The following is a 23,040-nucleotide window of genomic DNA, read 5'->3' as shown; positions in this document are numbered from 1 at the left end:
TGCTAACAAATATTGCTATTCTCATTTGTTCAGCTCCCAGCAGATTTTTTTTGGGGGGTCCAGTTGTGGGGCCTGAACTCTGGGCCTGGGCGCTGTGCTTCAGCTCTTCAGCTCAAGGCTAGTGCTCTACCACTTGAGCCACAGCGCCACTTCCGGCTTTTTTCTTTTTTTGCTTATGTGGTGCTGAGGAATTGAACCCAGGGCCTCATGTATGCAAGGCAAGCACTCTACCACTGAGCCATCTTCCCAGCCCCCCAGCAAATTTTTTTTCTATATTTCAGTAAAACAAAACAAACCAAAAAACCCTGTCAGTGCCTTCCATTACTTTCATAAACTCCTTTATTTGACCTGTAATGACCCATAAAAGACAGAAATGTTATTCATAAATTTTGAAATTGAAGAAAACAATTTCTTGATAAGAATCATTATCTTTTTATGTTTTTCTTAATCAGTTTAGCAGTATGTAGAAATCTAAAATAATCTTTCCCTGTGAATGTTCTGCAATATTTTGTGTCATGTTTTGCCACACACTGATATATTCTGATATTAGTAATTTGGGACTTTAATTTTCTTTTTCAGAGACAGCAAGCTATCTTCCTTTTATAAAAACATTTTTCCTTAAAGTTAAATGTTAGGTGACTAGTTAATGATTGAAATGCCTTGTTTAAGCTGCTGAACAATAACTAAGAAGGCATTTTACACTATAAGTTTCCCTTTGATTAAACTCAGCTAGGAAATGAAATTAGAGAAAAATAAATTCTAGCATTTCTGTTAAAAAGTTTTCAACTTGGAAAGCATTATAATGTGATTTGGCTTAACATTAGTTGAGTTTAAATAACACATAAAAGTCCTTATAAATATAAGGGTCTAAAAGTATTATTATTACTATTTAATAATATTTGTTTAATATTCTGTAAAGACTACCCTCTACTTGGTTGTTAATATTTCCTGATTGTTGTAAATCCTATATATAAAACTGAAAACAAATAGCATTTTTGTTTTCTTTTTTTTTTTTTTTAATTAAAGAAGCAACTTTATTGAGAAGGTTCCTACACTGACTGGCCAGGGCCGCAGCACAGGCTCGGGAGCTGATACTGCAACCAGCATTTTTGTTTTCTGAGCATTACCCCCCCAAGGAACATTATTTCGATGGTGAACAATTAAAAAATTCTCTCATGATGTGATCTCCACCATGAACACTAGAAAATAGTTGATGTTCCTTAGATGAAACACTGCAGTGTCTAGCCTTCGTCTAGCCACCGGCTCTATGATTTATAATCGTGCTAAAATATGTATACTTGCCCATTGTTTTCCTTGCTACAATTTTCATAATTGATGAGATGATTTGTGATTTTCTTCATTATAACTGTCTATATTAGACATTTCAGAGTGGTAAACCATCAGGATCAGTCATGTCAGCCTGGATGACCTCCACTGCATTGTCACCTGAGTCAGCCTTGTAGAGAGTAACCCTTTGTTAATGTGGTAATGTCTTCGCTTAGGAGTTGCCTTTTTTATACTTAAGACTGAAAGGAATAAATGCGAACAAAAGTAGCAGATTGAACTCTTGAATTGAAAAGACTTTTGGTTGTCCTCCAAACCATTAAAAGTATTCATTTAAATCTGTGCATTTAATACTTTTAAAATACAAAAATGATCACTTGACATGTAAAACAGCTCCCTGTATAGCAACTTCTAATTTCCTGAATAATGTAAAGAAATATATTTGAGATATTTTAATAAATATATATGTTTGAGAACAATCTAAGAGAATTTTCTCTAGTGATAAGCATTGATTTTTACTTGTGATTTTTTTGTTTTGTGTTCTTGCAATTAATATATATCTAGGGTAAGAGTTGTAATGTGGATTTAAAATGTATTAAATTTAAATTAAGTTAAATTAAAATGTAAATTTAAATTACTATAACTTAGACAATGTATTAGTCAGGGCCCACCTATGGAATAGTGAATTGGGATGTATGCTTTTAAGAATATTTTCTCTCTTATAAAAATGAAAATAAATATTTCCCATGAAATATACTAATTACATATTTATATTTGACTGAAATGTAACAAACAATGGTATACATGCAAAATATATTCTAGCTAGGACTAATTCTTTTCTCTGAATAAACAATTACTTTTGGCTAAATTATAAGAAATTAACTCTCTGATGACAAAAGTGGTTTAAAGGAAGTATGTATTAAATATGAATTAGTTGCTTCTTTGAATCATGAGATAAATTAGTTTAATAACACGTGGCAGTTTTCTTGGCTAGTGATGTCATGTGAAATTGAATTCTCTCTTTCCCCTCCCTGAAAACGCAAGCCAATTAGTAGAACTTTTAAGCTCTTTGTCACAGGCCACCATGGAGGTCTGCAGAGAAGAACTTTAATCCAATAAACATTTCATTTAGATCATGAAAAGAAAGCATGAGGAGACACTCCTGCAAGAGCGGGTGTTACTATGATTCTACCCATGAAGAGATGTGAGGAATTTGCCAAATTAACCAAGAGGTCCTCATATTTAACGCATAAATGTGTCAAAACTAACAGAATCATTATTTAATTTGCTTGAACTCTATGTTGAGGAAACTCTTAAAAAGCCACAACTGTTTTCTTCAAAGCCTTCACTGTTGGACTGGATGGACAGGGCAAAAGGAGGTTGTGAGAAATCCAGATAGCAAATAACACTGGCCGAAGCTGGTCAGAAAAGGGAATAGATAATTAGGCGTAATTAGCGTGTATGAATCGTTGTCTCTCTGCCCTTAACTTGAATAAATTTTGAAGAAAAAACCCTAGTGGTACAAATCCTTTGATGTGGGAAGAGTCATTGTGGCTTGGCAGCATAAAGACAGTGTTTTATACTTTTACATAATGGTTGTGATACAGAAGAGTGAATGGACCCTGCACCCCCCTGTCTGCTTTATACCAAGGACTTTTGGATTCTCTTGAAACAAAATGCATCACAAGTTTTCAGTTGTTCGTAATGAGGGAGCGGACCTCATCAGGGCTCAGAGGAAGCCATCTTTAGCTTTGTTTAAGTCTTAACCACAGCTTTTTTTCTTTCTGGGAAATCTGTTTTCTTAAATCAATAGTTCTTTTCCCTTCTTTGCTTGTACCTCCAGTAAGACAAAGGAATAATGCATAAGAAAGCTAAATAGAAAAGTTAAACAAAAATTATCACATAAAAGACAACACGTTTTTGTGTTTTTAATCCTATGGGGGGAAAAATCTTTGCTGTGTTCCTCTGCTTTCAAATCAGTACATTCTAGTAAGGTTATTTTATAGTAAAATTCATATGAAAACATATAAAGATCATTTTAGATTGATTTTTTTGAAGTAACTTATTTTCAAATTGAAATCACACAAAGAAAAATGAAGTGGTATTGGTATTTCACAGTATTTAAGTTTCTTAAATGGAAATCAGTTTCACTAAAAATATTACTCCGTATATTGACTATAAGCATTATTTGAGAGACATAGTTGAGAGCCTAGCTTTGTCTCCAAAATAGCCCACTATTTAATGTTTACTACTGAGAAGACAAGAAGTTATTTATGAGAGAGCAAGGCACTCACTCTGAAATTTTCTGGGAGAACTAAAATAATTAAGTTATCTAAAATACAATATACATTTTTTTGGTAGTTGAATTGTGTTTACTTTGATGATCTAAAATAATTCCAGATTAGTCCTGAGCCAAAAGGAATCAGCTATTTTTAAAACTGTAAAGTAAATAATATATTTTGCATAGATAGGGAGAGAGTGAAAACAATTTACACATTATCCTTAATATTAGAATAGTATCTCTAAGTAAGTTTTATGTTTCCAATATATTTCCAACCCCTTTGATCAGCTATTTTGGAATCACAGGAAAAAAAAACCCCAAAATAACCCAATCCTACCCTTCAGATATTTGTGTGCAGATTTCCTTCTAATTAATATTCTTCTTTTAACATATTTTAATTATAAGACTTTCTGCAATAGTCATCAGTGATCCATTCGCTGATGTGTAATCTATGGTTCTATTTTTGAAAGTGCTGCTTTGCTTTAGTGTAGTTTTGTTATGACGTTTTGATTTTAGATAGACTTCTTTCAAGCTACAATGCTCTAAGATGCTTTTGGCTACTTAACCCATTTTGCATATTGTGCCATTTGTAGAATAAAGTAGCCTTTTATACTTGAAGTTGATTTGAACTCTGAAAGGCAACACCTGAGCATCTCACAAAACTGGATAATTATGGCTGATTGTGTTTTTCAGGTATAGGTCACAGGAAATTCATTTGGGGTAAAGTATGTACAAAGCTAAGAAATATGCAGATTTTCTGTTGTAGGATTGTGTAAAAATTATTTACAGTTAATACTTGCATAAAGGTTAGAAAGGTTGATGAAGTGATATTTAGTTTTGCTTTACTATTCACTGCATGTCAGAATGTAATTATGACTGATTCATGAAACTGTCTTAGAAACGAACCATCTTTATTAAAATGCTGATCAAGATAAGAGCTGACAGTAATAAAGAATAGAACATTTTAGTCTTGTTGCTTTTGAATGATTGCTAATTACCCCAGAGGTCATGTATAGTGCTTGGTAGGATTCATTGACATTATTTCTTTTAAGTCTGCTGTTTCAACAACATCTGAGCATGAAGACACAAACTGTGTGCACATTGAACAATAGTTTGGCCAAGTTTTCAAGGCTTTAAGATATCTAAGAAATCTTTTCCTGCTGTGTGAAGTAAGCTTTTTTCTCCTTCAAAATGATAGAATACTACGAGTGCTTGGTGCAAAAGGCTTTGTATATTCATTTCTTATTGATTGTGTCTATACCTCCCATTTTAAAGTTGGGATTAAGCAGTATATTATTGTTATTGATACAATGTCATCTCTGAATATATATAAACATAAAATTAATAAAAACAAAAATAGATATTGACTCAAGTTAAAATCCATGGAAAAGATTTTCTTTTTTGAGGGGAGGAAGACTGGTCCTGGGGCTTGAGCACAGTATTTAGGAACTGCCCCTGAGCATTTTTTTTTCTCTCAAGGTTAGCACAATGCTACTTGAGCCACAGCTCCACTTTTGGCTTTTTGGTGGTTTGTTGAAGTTAACAGTTGTATGGACTTCCCTGTCTGGACTGGTTTTGAAACTTGATCCTCAGATCTCAGCCTCCTGAGTAGTCAGGATTATAGGTGTGAACCACTGGTTCACTTTTGAAAAAAAGTGTTTATTGTTATTACAAAGGTGATGTACAGTATACAGATTTACAGTGATATACAGGAGTTATAGTTACGGTAAAGAATACATTTCTTTTTGAACAATGTCACCCTGGAAGGGACTTCTTTATGCTTAATCAGAATAAAATACCTTCTCTGCCATATAAACCAGTTCAGTCTACTCAAAATGTTGATTTAAAACAAAGCAGCTAGGCCCAGAATTTTTTTTTTTTTGCCAGTCCTGGGGCTTGAACTCAGGGCTTGGGCATTGTCCCTGAGCTTCTTTTGCTCAAAGTTAGCACTCTACCACTTGAGCCACAGCTCCACTTCCGGCTTTTTCTGTTTGTGTGGTACTGAGGAATTGAACCCAGGGCTTCATGCATGATTGGCAAGCACTATACCACTGAGCCACATTCCTAGCCCCAAAACAATATGTTTAGTTAAACATGAACCTATTAGCTGCATAGTCACTAGGTATACAATGAAGCATGTAATTGAGATAAATTGTGCCATCAAGGAAATTAGGATGTTTTAGTACTGAAAATTAATATACTAACAAATAACTATCATATAAAAGTATAGTATAATCAAAATGTTATACTATAGAATGAACAGGAGTGATTAACTGTGTGGTAGGTACGATGTTAACAATGATATAAAAGAACAAAATATTAAAATCACATTTTTTTTTCAATCCCGGGGCTTGAACTCAGGGCCTGGGCTCTGCTTCTGAGCTTCTTTTGCTCAGAACTCTAGCACTTGAATCACAGTTCTACTTCTAGATTTTTCCATTTATGTGGTACTGAGGAACCAAACCCAGGGCTGCATGCTAGGCAAGCACTCTACCACTAAGCCAAATTCCCAGCCCATAAAAGCACAAATTTTAAATAAATTTTCTGCCCTCCCTAAGCTGGCAATTGTAGAGAATGAACGAATGAAATGGAAATATATGTAAGTTCTGAATAGTCTGTTTACAGATTTCAGGAAGAGATAAAACTGGAGCTTTAGCCAGGCTCTGGTGGTTCAAGCTTGTAATCCTAGTTACTCAGGAGGCTGAGATCTGAGGGTCATGGTTCAAAGCCAGCCCGGGCAAGAAAGTCCGTGAAACTCTTATCTCCAATGAAACTGGAAGTGGTACTGTTGCTCAAGCGGTAGAGCACTGTCCTTGAGCTGAAGAGCTGAGGGACAGCACCCAGGCCGAGTTCAAGCAAGCCCCACGGCTGACCAAAACAAAAACAAAAACAAAAAACCTGGAGCTTTCTAAGCATATTGCATCCATTCTGTGGATGTGTCACTGTCACCACTCTTGGTTTAATAATGATGCCTACAATTTTGTTTTTGCTCCAAATAGATTGAAGTAGACTTTCTTAGAAAATTGGACAAGACTTCAAAAGGAGAAGGGGAGGGCGAAAGAAAACTACAAGTAATTTCAGTGCATGTTGGAAGAATTACCTGGTGTGGAACTAAATAAGTTAGGAATAGTGAGGGCTGAAGAATATCTTTTGAGGAGCAGTAGTGAAGAGATGGCACTGTAGGTAGTAAGCAGCGCTTAAAAGACTGTATCTGGGATGATCTTATGTGTGGAAGGCAGAATGCAGAGATGTTATACATAGTTAAATATTTCCTAATTTGGAGAATGCCTGAATAATCAAAACTTTTCAACAATTGGTATAATCAAAACAGTCCTTGAGTGGTAATCTGATCACCTGTTTACCAAGCATGAGGCCCTGAGTTCAAAACTTCAATACTATAAAAAAATAGTAAATGATTCAAAAATAAACAGCAGTATATGACCATCTCACAGGGTTTTTGAGTCTTCAGAGACCTTAGGAACAGTTATCCCACTATCTCATGTACCTTATATACCTTACGTTTCATTATGGACATAATGAAAGCTCATGTCTGAGATTATCTTACTAAAGATTGTCCAGCCAGAGATGGAGCCAGGCCTGGACTCAGATTTCCTGCTTTTCAGTGAGAGATTTTTTTTCTCCAAGCCATGTTATGCAGGGTGATTGCCCATATATTTAATCATATTTGAATATTATATAGTCTTTAGGTAAAATTAGTTATAGTCTCAGCTTTTTTATCAATCAAGAACTATTTATCTTTCTTTTATAAAAGTATAATCCATTTTATTAATGTACCTTTATTTTATTTATTTATTTATTTATTTTTGGGTCTGTCGTGGGGCCTGAACTCTGGCCCTGGGTGCTGTCCCTCAGCACTTCAGCTCAAGGCTAGCGCCCTACCACTTGAGGCACAACGCCACTTCTGGCTTTTTTCTGCTTATGTGGTACTGAGGAATCGAACCCAGGGCCTCATGCATGCAAGGCAAGCGCTCTACCACTGAGCCAACTTCCCAGCCCCTAATGTACCTTTAGTTATACACATTTATGAGTTAGATATAGTGATATCTTGAACATTTTTGTATCTAATTTACTTTTGGAATCTTTACTCGTCAAATCCTTTCTCAGAGTTAAGAAAACTTGTCTGGGGATGTAGTTCAGTGGGACAGCCTCTGCCTAGCATGCTGAAAACCCTAGGTTTGGTCCTTGGCATGGAGATGGGGGAAGAATAATTACTCAGCCAGTCTCAGGTAGCAAGTAGTTCCAATGGGAAAGAATTGCTTGTAAGTTTGACTGAAGTTGTCTTTTTATCTTCAGATAAAAGTGCTAATGAACAGTGACATGAGAAAAAGTTAAGCAAATGCAATGAAGAAAGAACAGAAACAGAGTTTAGAATCTCTGTAAATGCTCTGCTGGATACCATCAAACTGTTAATAATGAAGTCTTTGAAAATGAACAGAGGTCTTTTTTTTTTTTTAATGATGGTTCTGGGTCTTGAACTCTTGAATCTGAATGCTGACCAGGCTGACTTTCTGCTACAGTCTTCGGATTATAGGCATGAGCCAATGGTGCCTGGCATTGAAATTTTGTTTAAGCTAAGTATTTTAATAGCATTTAGTTTTTATAGTTTCTTTTTTAGTTTATTTCCAAGTGTGATTATAGTGTAACTGAACTATGTGCTTGGGGGTTTATGTATTTGTAGTACTGTTTTGTGTATGTAAGTAAATTGTGTGTGTGTGTGTGTGTGTGCGTGTGTATGTATTTGCAGTAGAAACATTATTTCTTGCCCATGGTTATTATTACAGAAGGAAAAATCTTGTAGGTAGATTATTTGACATTAACAAAATAAATCTCCAAAGCTGCATATGTAGTGGGAAGTACCTATTAGCCTGGAGATGTGTTGTACAGTTTCTTCTTGTGGGAGAAAAATGAAAGCTTACTGGAGATACAGTTGTGTGTTTGGAAGGATAGTTATAAAAAAAGATTTTCAAAAAGATATGTGCATCAGCTTATTTCCAGTATGTCCTATGTCTCTTATATTTTTATTTTTTTCTTCTCTCATAAATGGGAATTCTGTTTTTTCTTGGGTAAAGTAAATAATGGATGAAGAATGGAATATTACTTAAAATTCTGTTATGACAGCTGGAAATGTATAATAGTGTGATTTCTTTTTTTTCTTTCTTTCTCTTTTTTTTTTTTTGCCAGTCGTGGGGCCTGAACTCTGGGCCTGGGCGCTGTCCCTCAGCTCTTCAGCTCAAGGCTAGTGCTCTACCACTTGAGCCACAGTGCCACTTTGAGGAATGCTTGCATGCAAGGCCAGCACTCTACCACTGAGCCACCTTCCCAGCCCTAATAGTGTGATTGCTATGATATAGCCATCAGCTTTTTCTAAGCATCACTATTTGGGGACAATGCAAGGTCTCTAGGATTTTTCTTTATATAAAATCTTATGAGAGACCAGTAAATAGATTCCTTGATAAAAAGTCTAAACATCACATTGAGTGTGTGTACTAATGTTCATTTTTTTTTAATTTAATTTTATTTTATTTGTGAACATACTGTACAGAGGGGTTACAATTGCATGGGCAGGATAATGCGTACATTTCTTACCAAGCATTGCAGCCTCCTCCTTTGTTTACCCTTCCCATCCCTTCCCAGCCTCCCCCTCCCCCCCTAATGTTCATTTTTTTTTGTATATGTATGTGTGCCAGTCTTGGACTTGAACTCAGGGCTTGAGCTGTGTCCCTGAGATTTTTTTTTTTTTTTTTTGCTCAAAGCTAGCACTCTAGTTCTTGAGCTACAGTTCCACTTCCAGCTTTTTGGTGGTTAATAGAGGTGATTAAAAGAGTCTCATGGACTTTTCTGCCTGGGCTGGCTTTAAACTACAGTCATCAAATCTCAGCCTCCAAAGTAGCTAGGAAAAGGCCTGAGCTACTGGCACCTGGCTTGTGTATTAAATATTGAAAGCTCCCTCTCTACTGCTCTTCCCTCTCCCTTTTCTTCCCACCCTCCACTTCATCTCATTTCTACTTCCCTCCTTATGCTCTGAACAATTATGTGACTCCTAGGTTCTGAATAAGGCATGGAATAAGACTTTAAAACTTCTGCCATGTTTATTTTGGTGGGGGGGGTGTCCGGTCATAGGGCCTGAACTCAGGGCCTGGGCACTGTCCCTCAGCTCTTCAGCTCAAGGCTAGCACTCTACCACTTGAACCACAGCGCCACTTCCAGATTTTTTTTTTCTGCTTATGTGGTGCTGAGGAATCGAACCCAGGGCCTCATGCAAGCAAGGCAAGCGCTCTACCACTGAGCCACCTTCCAAGCCCCTTCTGCCATGTTTTGTAAATAAAAATTTATAATAGCCAAGTGCTCACTTGATATTTATAAGCAGAATCCAGTAAAATCCCAAGGCTTCATACCTTAATTACATATGATTTATTATCATTTACTTGCATACTTTACTGTGATCTAGAAGGATTAATAGGACTTCTTTAAATGTAATAGATCAATGAGCTTGGTACTGATTGAGATCTGAGGATTGTGGTTTGAAGCCAGCACAGGCAGGAAAGCCTATAAGACTGGTATGTCCAATTAACTATCAAAAAAAACCCAGAAGTAGGAGCTCTGGCTCAAATGGTAGAACTCTAGTGGAGCTGTGGCTCAAATAGAGCTCATGCTTTGAACAAAAAAAGCTCAGGAACAGTGCCTAAGCCCCCCGAGTTCAAGCCCCACGACTGGTATCTCTCACTTCCCCATACATATATATTTTTTTCCCTTGCAAATTTACTTTCAAAATTTAGCTTTTTTTTTTTTTGAGATACTAGAGTTTGAACTCATGGCTTCATGCTTGCTAGGCAAATGCTCTACTGCTGATCCACGCCACCAGCCCTTTTTTGTACTAGTTATTTTTGAGACAGAGTCCTACTTTCTTATTTTGGGCTTTCCATATAACTAGAATAACTGGTTTAAATCACTGGGTTTTGTTCTTAGGTGAGACTAGGTCTCACAAGCTTTTCTGCAGGGCTAGTCCTGAATTGTAATTCTCCCAGTCTCAGCCTCCCAAGTAGCTAGAATTACAGGTATATGCTGCAGCACCCAGGCCCCAATTTAATTTCCAGATTTACCCAATGTGCATAGAAAGTACAATCTGACAACAATCTGCTGAAGTTTAATTGCAAACCCTTGACCTAGAAATTCCATTTCTAGACATCTAATAGATATATTAACTCATATGCAATAAAATGCATTTCTGAAAATATTTTTGCAGTATTATTTGATAAACAAAAATCTAGAATAAAGTTAAACATACAAAAAATTAGTTTTAACAGAATAGTGTAGACATTGTCACATGTAAGGCAGCTATCTAGAAGAATGTCATTGAAATACAGCTTATATAAAAAGATTGCTAGGATATCTCCAGGGCTTAAAAACATAACTCAGATTATTCCATACCTACTCCTCCATTAATTTACAACCAACTAAAACTATATGTGTGAGCACATATACAGACATGTATAAATATGGGTAGAAAAATCCTTAAAAAGAATAAAAACTAGTTTTCTTTTGGCTGTACTGAGGTTTGAATGCAGAGCCTCATGTAGTCAAGTTCACCTTCCTTTCTTGGCTTGTGCTCTACCACTTGAGCCACACCTTCAGTCCCCAACTAAAGTTTTAGCAATGGCTTTTCACCCGAGTTCAAAGCTGTTCTATTCACCTGAATAGGCTAAATGACTCTAAGACAAAGGGGAAAATAAAAAGACTATCTTTTTGAGACTCATTGAAACCTTTTGGCTTATTTGCATTGACAATTGGGACTAATAGTCCTACTTTTATAGGTTGTAATGTATTAATTTCTCAATAAATGATTGTAGTTGTTATTTTTGTTCTTCTGTGACAGTGTATAAAGATAATCATGATTAGAGTAAATGACTGAATGACATCTTCTGAGTTAAATGACATCTCACAAAAACTCTATGGTTCTTGGCTCAAGGCTTGTTACTTTTTTGATGAACAGAAACAACTATATTAATATTAGGATTTTTTGTTTTGTTTTCCATCCCTTCTGCCAAAATAATTTGAATTGCACATGCATAAATTCGTTTCCTGTTTCTAGTTACAAATTGTAAAGAAAACAGGTTTATTTTGGTTCATGTGGTCCATCGGTGGGACTCACCTGGTAATGGCTTTCTTGCTGGTATTCTGAAACCATATAGTACTGTACAGAGGATCACTTGGCAAGTAAACAGGAGCATGTGCACACATATTCTGGTCTCCCTCCTCTTCTTCTCTATCTCCACTTCCTCTCCTTTTATTTTTTTTCACCAATAGGAACTATTATCGTTCTGATGACAGGTCTATCTGAGGGCACATCTTGTGTTTGTTAACAGCATCTATGACTATTGAGTTTCTAAAGGAGAAAAGTGTTTCTCTTGATAACATAATGCACACTAACATTAAGTGATGAGTATGGCTGTGTTTCTAAGGACAGGCAGAGGTGACTGTAATTCTAGTTGAACCAGATCCTTCAGGCAGAAGCTTAGCAAAGGAAGCTGTATAGGTAAGGACTTATTACTGGGATAGTGCTTGTGTCCTTAAAATCTACTGATCTTCAATTGTGGAGTTTTACCCTGATGACCTTATTAGTTCTAATTACTTTCTAGAGTACCCTTCCCCCCAAACACTACAATAGGTTTAAATTTTTACTTTTTTGTTTCAATTTCACTTTTTTAATACCTCACAATGGAGATTGAACTCTGCTGTGATATTTAGAGGGGAAAACTTACCTTCTCACCATTGCTATACAGGAGCAAGACTACCACATCTTACTGGCTTACCGTTTTGGCACAAAGGTATTTCAGATGCAACTAGTATCTTAGGTGATCCCAGGTTATCATCTTATCAGAAAATTGAACTGTTAATGGCCCCCAGGCTCTTGCAAATGTTGGTATAGGTTTTTGTTCTCTATAATTTCTTACTGATATTTTAAATAAATACTATACTTTCTAAGAGTCCAAATATTTTGTAAAAATTGCTCTGCCTAATATAGTTGGGAAGAGAAAGTAAGTTTTTGTCATTTTGAAGAAAACTCTGGCTAGCTAAACCAAGTTGCTTCAGCTAGATATGTTGTCTTACCTTTTATAGAAGGTGAGAGTGTTGGTATCTCTGAAGTGACAGAAGCTACCTCCAAGTTTCAAACACTGGCAGAAACTCTGCAATGCTTTGTGTTGGGCTTCAGTGCACACTTGCAGTTTGGTCAGGGATTCCGTCAGATGCTGGTGGTGCCTTGTCCTTCTGTGAATAGGCATCCAATTATTTGAAAATATTTGTAGTGACATATTTAGAAACACATTATTTCAGATTGGAATGTTTGCACATTTTAGTTAAAAGATAAAAATGTGACTTCATTTACAATGTGTGATATGAGTTGAAAACTCTTGAACCTATAACACTCATGTGGTTTGAGATGTTGAAATCTTTACCTGAACCAATTTTAGGAGGTCATAAACAAGGTCATATTCTAGCCCTTCTGGTGTGTGTGTGTGTGTGTGTGTTTCAAGTCTATTTAATTTAATCAGACCCTTCCAGCTTTATCAGTCCTTTGTTTCCTTAATCCTCTACTTTTCTCCTTCATTTTTCAAATAATTCTTGACAATCCTTGCACTTTTATGTACTTTACTCCTATTGCAGAGGAATAATGGGTTTCCTTTCATCTCATTTAATGCAAGCATAAACCAGAAGGAAGTCAATGCTACCAATCTCTACCTCTGTGATTCTCAGAACATAAACACCAACCTTGAAAGGTCCGATGGCTTTTCTTCCCATCTATAGTTTGACATTGTAATTATATCCCTCAAATCCATTCCATCCCTGTGCTATTGAAGAATAGCTATGTAATTTGGATTAAACTGATCAGAATTGGAGCTTGATTAAGCTTAGCCAGAGGTTCTCAACCCTGACCTGGCACAATCACCTAAGCCTTAAAAAAAAAAAACAAAAACAAAAACACAGGCTGGGGGTCTAACATACCAAGGCCTCATACATACATGCTAGATTAAGTGTTGCGTTACTGAGCTATACTCCCAACCTAGAAATGACCTAACCAAGCCTTCTTCCCCAAAATGTACCTTCCTCCCTGCTTTCCTGTACTAGTGTTTGACCTCAGTCCCTCACACTTGCTAGGCAGGTATTCTGCCACCTAAGCCAGTTCCCCAGCTTTAGCTGAACTTTCTAAATAGTTTCTGGATGAAACTGATGTGTGGCCAGTGTTGAGAGCCACTGGTCGGCCATCTTTCCTGCCACTGCATTAGTCCAAGAGACTTGAACCTAAACCAATTAGTTTGTTCAATTGCCTAGGCTACTGGTAGTTTTAATCAGCCCATTCAGGGTAGCTGAGGAGTGCAAATTTTATGTATGTGGAAATGGTCTCTGTCTCTTTTCTTCGTTATGGAACAAATGCACTATCTATGCTGGACTTCTGTACTTGGAGAACTCTTGAAATGCTCAAATCTAGCGTGTCACCAAATTCTTCCTCCAGTTCTTTTTAGATGACATAACCACATAGTTGCCTAAGCCAGAAACATAACAAGTTCTGTTGTTTGCTGCAATTTGTAAGTTAATGAATGATTTTGCTAAATTACTTTGCTGCAAAAGTTTATTGTTAGATGAATCGTCTTAATCTCATTAGTAAGTCTTCAGATCATGGTATTCTGGAATTTCTTCCTCCAGGCTGTGGATCTCATTCATTCTTTTCCTCAAAGAGATTTCTATTGAACACCTGCTATGATACATTTTTTTCCATCTTCATTCACAAATGAGATTATTTCTGCTACTTTTTCAGTTTCCAACCTTTGAACTGGCAGTATCTAACTGGAAGAATGTTCCATTCTATCGCAGAAGCTTTTTGAGAAAGGGACTCTACTGGGTTTTCCCTTTTGTTTCTGACTTTGTGTCTGAGCTTTGCACATACACAAGTTTGTTTATGGTTTCTTTGGTTGGGTAAGATACACTTAGTTCTTACCATGTAATGTGGTAGATGTTGGGGATACAGTAAAACAACAGACGAAGTCCTTCCTTATCTTGTAACATGTGAAAGCTGTTTTTGCTATCTTCATTATTATATGAAATCATAGTTTTGTTATGTGTAGTATAATACAGCCAGACAAAGTCTTTAAGAAGTTGACTCTATAATTTTTCTAGGGGATTAAATTGTAAATAAGTGAGCAAATCTGGGTATTGTAGCATATGTTCGCTAGTAACGGTGAAGGCTAGGCTTTGCTTGGAGAATACATGAGAAAAGGGCAATAGACATGGTTACTTTCCCCAAGCAGGCTGACTGAGTTCTGCAAGCCAATAATCACGTGTAAAATTTCCGTTCTTGTATATCCAAGCAGGATGCACATATTGTGGGGTGTGGTGCAACTGAGCCTGCATTTGCATTCTTGCTCTATCACTTGGAGCTCTTTCATAATGGTCAAGTTTTTAAACCTCTCTGTGCACTAATTTTCTTCTTCATCTGTAAAAGGGAGAGAATAATAATGCCTACCTTACAGTGGTTGAGAAAAATTTATACACAAGAATTAAATTAATGACAGTTTCCAAGGATACAAAGCCAGTATTTAAAATTGCATTTTTCAATTGTATTTCTCAAGACCAGTGCACACTAACACTTAGGAATGTTGACACAGCACTGGTAGAAGTTTTGATTGGTACAACTACCTTGGGAAATACAGTGCCCACAAATGTTGAGCATATTCTTTCCCTATGGTCAAATAGTTTCTCTTCTAGGCATATATCCATCAAGAGCATGTGCATATGTACACCAAAACCTGTGCAAGAATGTTGTGCCTTACTTATTTGTAAGAGCAGCCCCATATATCCATCAGTGGTGGAATGAATCAGTACATTATAGAGTATTCACACAGAGAATCTGATAGAGCAATCGGTGAACAGAATAAAAGAACAACATAAAAGAATGCATACTGTATGATTCATTTATATAAAGCAACCAAACCAAGCAAAATTTTATGGTGTAAGGTCAAGAACTTACTACCTTTGGGAAGGGAGATGTATTTGAAGAGCTGCAAAGATGCTGAATGATGTTCTGTTTGTGTGTATGTGTGTGTGTGTGTGTGTGTGTGTGTGTGTGTGTGTTGCTGGAGATTGAACCCAGGCCTTAAACATGCTAGGAAAGCATTGTATCTCTTGAGCTATGCCCCCCCGCCCCTTTTTTAGTCAGTTGTGTGTGTGTGTGTGTGTGTGTGTTGCTGGAGATTGAACCCAGGCCTTAAACATGCTAGGAAAGCATTGTATCTCTTGAGCTATGCCCCCCCGCCCCTTTTTTAGTCAGTTGTGGGGCTTGAACTCTGGGCCTGGGTGCTGACCTTCAGCTTTTCAGCTCAAGGCGAGCAATCTACTACTTGAGCCACAGCCCCACTTCTGGTTTTCTGGTGGTTAATTAGAGCTAAGAGTCTCCTGGACTTTCCTGCCCAGGCTGGCTTTGAACTACGATCCTAGATCTCACTCAGATGCCTGAGTAGCTAGGATTACAAGTGTGAACTACTGGTGCCTGACCTTTTTTTGTTTTCAAATTTTCCCTTCCTTTCTTTTCCTTTTTCCTTTTCCCTTTTCCCTTCCTTTCCTTTCCATTCCCTTCCCTTTCCACTTGAACTCAGGGCCTGGGCATTGTCCCTGAACTCCTTTTGCCATAGTTCTGGCTTTTTGGTGCTCAAGGCTTGTGCTCTACCACTTGAGCCACAGCATCATTTCCAGCTTTTTCTGTTTAGATGGTACTGAGGAATCGAACCCAGGGCTTCATGCATGCAAGACAAGCACTCTACCACTAAGCCCCTGATTTTGAATTTTCTAAACTTCAAAAGGTAGTATGAGGGGATACAGTATCTTATTTGGTTTTGAGGCATTTTGTTAACATTGCCTGGGTTGGCGCTCAGCCTATGATTTCTATGTCTTGATTGAGCTGAATAGCATCATGTTCCTGTATTATTTTCTCTCAAAGAATTTGTGTGTGTGTGAGTGTGTGTGTGTATGTGTGTGTGTGCATGTCCTGAGGCTTGAACTCAGGGCCTGGTGCTGTCCCTGAGCTTTTGTGCTCAAGGCTAGTGCTCTACTACTTGAGCCACGCTTCTGGTTTTTTGGTCGTTAATTGGAGATAAGAATCTCATGGAAGAAATGGCACTGTGGCTCAAGTGGTAGAGCACCCACCTTGAGTTGAAGAGCTCAAGGACAGCGCCCAGGCCCAGAGTTCAAGTCCCACGACCTCCATCAACAACAAAAAAGAATCTCATGGACTTGCCTGGCAAGGCTGGCTTTGAACTTTGATCCTCAGATCTCAGCCTCCTGAATAGCTAGGATTACAGGCTTGAGCCACTGCACTCAGCTTAGCAATATTATTTTAAAATAAAATAGATTTAAGTTAGGGAAATATTCCTCTTATTAAGTCTTTGGTTCAGAGGTTAATATGTTGTGATTTTAAAGGATCTTCTCCACTACATCTTTTGTTCAAACTTGGAATGGGGTAAGAGCTATATAAAGTCATTTGTGAGATGGTTATGTTTCCTAATGCTATTATTCAGGACTGCTAAAAATACATACAATGGATTTAACAACATTTTAAATTGTTCTTTCAGTCATACATTTTTCTTTCCAAAGTCAAAGGCTTCTGATTCATGAGTATGTGAACCTTTCTCATTTTCCCCCTAAATATCCTAATTGCAATTTTAGTTTATATAATTGTATTTGCCCTTTGTATAAAAATATATAAACTATTTTCAATAAATAAATATATAAACTATTTCATTGGCTGGCTGATTAATATAATCGCATTATGCATTAGAATTGGGTGGTGATAAGAGGTCACTGGTCTTGTAAATATATCTGAAAATTAGGAAACTGCTTAGAACTGTGCCTTTTAGCATGTCAACTTAGAAACAGCATAGCTTTCATTCTGTTCCACCCTTTCCCAAAGTACTCTGAAGACTCTAGAGTGAGTGAATAGAAAAAAAATCAGGTTTATTTTTCTTTAAAAATATAAATTGGGTGTTAGTATTTTTCTGACAATTAAGAACTCACATCTAAGGGTTTTGGTTATAGTTCTTTTGCTGCTGATTAGGTATTCCACAGTGGTGATTAGTGAGTGTACAAATGCAATCATTTGGTAGGGCTTAATCACTTTCATGTTTGAGAAGTTAGTTACCCAGAAAGAGAAATTGAAGCTTGTATAACTTCCATTAGCCTTATTTTTAACAGCAAAAAAATGAGAAGAAATTATGACTAAATTAGGAATATTGGGTCATATAAGATAAATTGTAGTTTAAAAGAAATAGAGAACCTAGGCAGATACATTTCTGTGAATGCTGTGTGGTGTTGTATTGTCTGCAGTAGATAGCATATGAATAATTAGCCCCTGCTTACCACACAGGAGTGTGGTAAGAGATATGGAGTGAGACGTGCTCCGTAAACACATGTATTTTCTTTTTTTTTGAATTGGTGACTGAGTCTTCACTATTACAGGAGAGGACAAGAAGGAAGGCATATCTCTTTTCTAAGGTCTCCTATATTACTCAAAGCTGAAAAGAAGGTTATATGGGAATGCTCTTTTTAAAAAAAAACACAACAAAAAACAAACACAGATAGGTAATCTGAAGCAAGTAGTATTTGGGTGATTCTGCATTGCTTTCTGGTAGGATGGTTTAATGGGATATTAGTTTGGGTCCTGAAAGTGAGACCTAGCGTGATTGTAAGCACCTGCAAGTGCTGAGACAGAGGTGTCTATGAAGGCAGCAACTGGCTGTTTAGGCCAAACAGTATAAGGGATTTTTCTTTCTTTTTCAGACAGGATCTCACTGGGAACCCCAGGCTATGCTCAAATTTGAGACACTCCTGCCTTAGCTTCCTGAGTATTGGGATTATAGATGTGTCCTACTACATCCTCTAAAAGTTGTTTTATTGTTGGTGGTGGTATTTTGTTTTATTTTGCTTTGCAATGGTACTGGCACATGCTAGGCAAGCAGTTCACCACAGGGCTATACTCCTAGGCCTTGTAGTATCTCTACAGATCCATCTTCTTGGGGACTATTTTATATTAAGTAGATTGCTGTTGTGTACATCATAATGCTATACCTACACCAATCTTCCAACCCAGTTTTCTGAGTTTTTGCTCTTTGCTCTTTGTTCTTCGGGTTACTACTATCCAAGATTGTCCAGGACTGTCCTTGTATTAGCACTGAAAGTTCCGTGGTTTGAGAAAACTATCTGTTTCAGGGAAACCCCTCAATCCCGGGAGTTACTTGGTCACCCTCTTCATTTTCACTCTTTGGAGCCCTTAGCAGCTGCAGCATGGGAAAAGGGAAAATGGATTCTCACTGCCACTGAGTGTGGCCTTCTGCCTGGGGTACGGATAATAAGGAGCCCTCTGTTCTCACAGTACAACCCAGAAGACAAGTTGAGGGACTGAGAACATCACTATTTCTCAAGTGTGCCAGATGTTACTGTTCACATGATTTACTGCTGCATAGTAAATGGCCACAACATTTACAGGCTTAAAACAGTATGCCTTTAATATTTCTCCTGTTTCCATGGGTCAGGAATTTGAGAAGGGCTCAGCTGACAGTTCTAGTTTTCTTAGTACTGTAGTGGCTATGCTAGAACAGCTTACTGGTCAACACCTTTTTCTGCTTTCCAGGCCTCTCCAAGGCTCTTGTTTAGGTATATAAGCTTAGGCTCTTTTCTTGGAATAGTGGCCTGCAGGCATTTATATACTTACCTGGCCCCTTAGGTTTCGGAAGAAGTATTCCAGCCAATAAATAAGAAGGTGCTTCAAATGTTACGTAGGATATTATCATTTCTACCAGTCTTGAGTCACAAAACTCCAGGGAAAACACATAGACCCCACTTCTTTTGGGTTGAAATATCAGTGTCACATTGTAAGAAGAACCTGGGGTGGAGAGATTATTGCAGCTATCTTTGGGAAACTGTCTAGTATGATTGGCTTAGCTTTGATGATTTGAAAAATGCAGGTTTTCATTAATATAAGTAGTAAAGTTATTAACATATAATTTTCCCTCATGAGTTTCATAAAGTAATTTTCACTTTGAATGCAAACTAAAAGGTTATCATGTAAATATTTCTTGACTTATTTAAAAATAACTGGTCACCAGTTCTACTAGAATGAGTCTGTATGTATGTGTATTTACTCCAGCTGATCAAAGTAGGCATAGCAAAGTTTGTTTTTGCAGTAGAGTTTTGGGGTGTGTGGTGTATTTGTGTGCATATATGCATCCTAGAGCATGAAAAGGAAGAATTGGTGAAGAAAAGGATATTTGTGACACAGAATGACTGCATCCACAGCAGGATAAAACAATAAAAGCATGATGACTGGGACAAGAACTAAAGGACAAGGATAGTGGTAGCTGTTTAGGAGTGTTCTACCTATACCATCACTTTATATGGTTCTGGCCTAGCTCTCTTCGGCTGCTTCTCTTTCACTGTGTTGCTTAAGACTTGTGAGTTATTATTCTTGTTGGTAGTTCCCAACCTCTTACTCCAGAGTAATGGGAATTGGGCTATGTTAAAAATAAAATAAAAACTCACATGCAGTTACTTGGAAAAATTTTCTGACACTACTGTTTGGCAATGTTTTAAGAAAGCATGGTACAGATCTTAACTTTTGAAAACTGTATTTGATAGTGTATTACTTCATATATGTTTACTACTTCACCTTTAATTTTGTGAATCTTGTATGAATTCTATTGTTTTATCTGAATAAATACATATACTATAGCAAAAGCTTATACTTCTGAACTTGTATTTTTTAAAAAACATATTTTGTATGTTTGGATTGTAGGAATATTGTAATACAGTCCCACTTGATTCTGGGATAGATTATCGGAAAAGAGTACTCCCCGCTGCAGGAAAACTCTACTACCTGTAAGTTTTGTTTCATTTTTTGTGAGTGTGTTTTCAATTTTTCCAAGTCTAAAATCTAGTAATTTATCAGGACAAGATGAGGAAAATAAACATGTTAATTAAGACTAGTTTTGAAAAAAAAAATCTCATGATTTTTAACCAAATGTTATTTTTACCAAAATGCTATTCTTTACACTGAGATTTTACATTCATATTTGCATCATTTATAAAGTGTGATTGGGTGAAATCTTAATTAGTTTTGAGGGGAGGAGTGATGACAGATGGTTAGAAAGTAATGAGATCCTCTAAGAAGAGACTGTGATATAAAGAGATTATATTTAACATGCTAAAGTAATTAATTATTTGTGGACATTTTATGACAAGTGTATCATTTATATTCTCCCAAAATTATTGTCTTATTTTGTAAGACAGTCTGTTTGTATTTATCATTGTTGACTGACTTCCATACAAAATTGATACAAAATATGTTCCATGGGCAAATGCAACTGGGTGTATTTTTAAGTCTTTAAAAAATATGATACTCCTGAGTAGAAGCAATTTATAATAATAGATGTATTCAGCATGTACAGTTAATACCAAGAAACTAGTTTTTTTGAGAATGTCACTTGTGAAAACCTGAAAGGAAAAAGTGCTTTCCAAATGCACACTGTTGTTTAGTATGTGCCAACAGTATTTGGTGCATAGTGGGTTCTCAGTAAATAGATATAAGGACTAATTGTAATTGAACTAAAAGGCATGTTTCTAGTAATTTAAATTTTGATGACAACGTGCTTATGAGAGGTTGAGGAAAGTTCTTCTCTCTGCACCTTGTAAGCAGAAGTACTTACTGTTTTTCAAGCAGAAATTAGCTAGAAAAATCACATAATTAAAATTGCATACTTTACAGAGTACTAAAGGGACGATTTCAGTTTATTATTCAGTTTCAGATGATTATTATAGAAGGTTCTTCATCTACGCTTAAGTACTTTGTCTTTAAAGTACTTTATAATTGAAAAAAATTCTTACAGCCCTATTTTTTGCTTTCACTTGGACTTTTTCTTCTTTGTATCTTTTATCTTGGTGGTTTTTGGTTTCTTTTTCTAATATTCACAATATTTCCTTGATTCTTTCTACCTGTTTCTTGCTATTCCAGGTGATTGGTACTTAGAAATGAATTATTATTCCCCTTATTCCGTTCTCAGAAGAGTTAATTCTTGCTCCCTGTTTCTCTACAAAATATATTCTTACATGGGAGAGTTAAGATATTTTCCTAATGAGGAGATCTTAACACAATTTATTATGGTCCTAACTCAAGAAATCTATTTCATGATGCTGAGAGAGTCTCAGTGGAATTTCCTGGAGACGAAAAAGCCGCTTTTGCTTGGAGCAAGGAACATAGCCATTTTCTCTCTCTGACTGACCATACTGATTATTGCTCTTCCAGCTTAACGTAAGATGGTTTTGACACAATGAAATTCAGTTTCATTCTTAAAACATACATGGGAGGAAAACAAATTCTTTTCAAACATCTCAGAATCCAGTAAACTATAATCAACAAAGTTCACCTTGAAACTCTTGGAATCTTTCTTTTTTTTTTCTATTTTAGGGCTGGGAAAGTGGCTTAGTGATAGATTGCTTGCCTAGCATGCATGAGGCCCTGGTTTAAATCCTCAGTACCACATAAACCGAAAAAGCTGGAAGTGGTGCTGTGGCTCAAGTAGTAGAGTGATAGCCTTGAGCAAAAAGGAAACTCAGGGACAGTGCCCAGGCACATTCTTAGCCCATATATATATATATTTATATATATATATATATATATATATACACTCTTATTTTATGCTGATAAAATAGTATATATGTATATATATATTCATTTACTCCTCAAGAAAGACACATTTATTTCTTCAAAAGGGCTTGACCATAGTCATAACTAAGATTAGAGAGCTTTGGGCATACCTCAGTAGAATTAGGCAGATGTGTATCCCTGAAGAGACTTAGAAATTAAAGTCATCTCAGAAGTAAGAAAATAATAGATACCAAGATGGGAATTCTAAGATTGTACATCTTGTTTTACATAAGCACTTAAAGTAGAACTCTCACAATAGAATAAAAGAAAATTTCCTTAGGTCATGTGAACATTTCTGATTTAATTTTCTTCTTGCCTTCTTCTCATAGGAAAAATTACTACTTTTCTGTTTAGAACAGATTTCAATGTGGTGTACCATATATCGCCCAGTTAATATATCTGTTTGTCTTAATAATCTCTGGCCAAACACCTGGAATTGGTTCCTGAATATTCAAGTCCAGTTTACCCCTTCTCAATTTGACTCCAGTGAATTTGGGCTCCAGCCTAATTGTCTGAAAAGAAAAATGAAATGCTAGCACGTCAAGCACTACCTCAGAGATCCTGTGCATGATTATGGTTCTTACTTGTATAGAAATATTTAGAGCTGGTAGCTTCACACCTGTAATCCTAGCTACTCTGTAGGCTGAGATCAAGGGATTGTGGTTTGAAGTTAGATGGGGTAAGAAAGGTCCATGAGACTCTTATCTCTAGT

At 36.5% G+C, this 23,040-nt stretch overlaps 1 protein-coding gene across 1 annotated transcript in view; it reads left to right on the top strand.

The window, feature by feature from the left end:
• Lace1 (lactation elevated 1) overlaps positions 1 to 23,040 on the top strand; it is a 154,339-nt gene that overhangs the window by 78,774 nt on the left and 52,525 nt on the right. The window contains exon 7 of the mRNA XM_013022370.1: positions 20,421 to 20,503. Within this exon, the coding sequence (XP_012877824.1) occupies positions 20,421 to 20,503 (83 nt within the window). The remainder of the gene's footprint in view (positions 1 to 20,420; positions 20,504 to 23,040) is intronic.

The sequence above is a fragment of the Dipodomys ordii genome, unplaced genomic scaffold, assembly GCF_000151885.1.
Source record: "Dipodomys ordii isolate 6190 unplaced genomic scaffold, Dord_2.0 Scaffold62, whole genome shotgun sequence".
Taxonomy (NCBI): Eukaryota; Metazoa; Chordata; class Mammalia; order Rodentia; family Heteromyidae; genus Dipodomys; species Dipodomys ordii.
The sequence above is the reverse complement of the archived record's forward strand: the minus strand, read 5'-3'. Positions and strand labels throughout refer to the sequence as shown.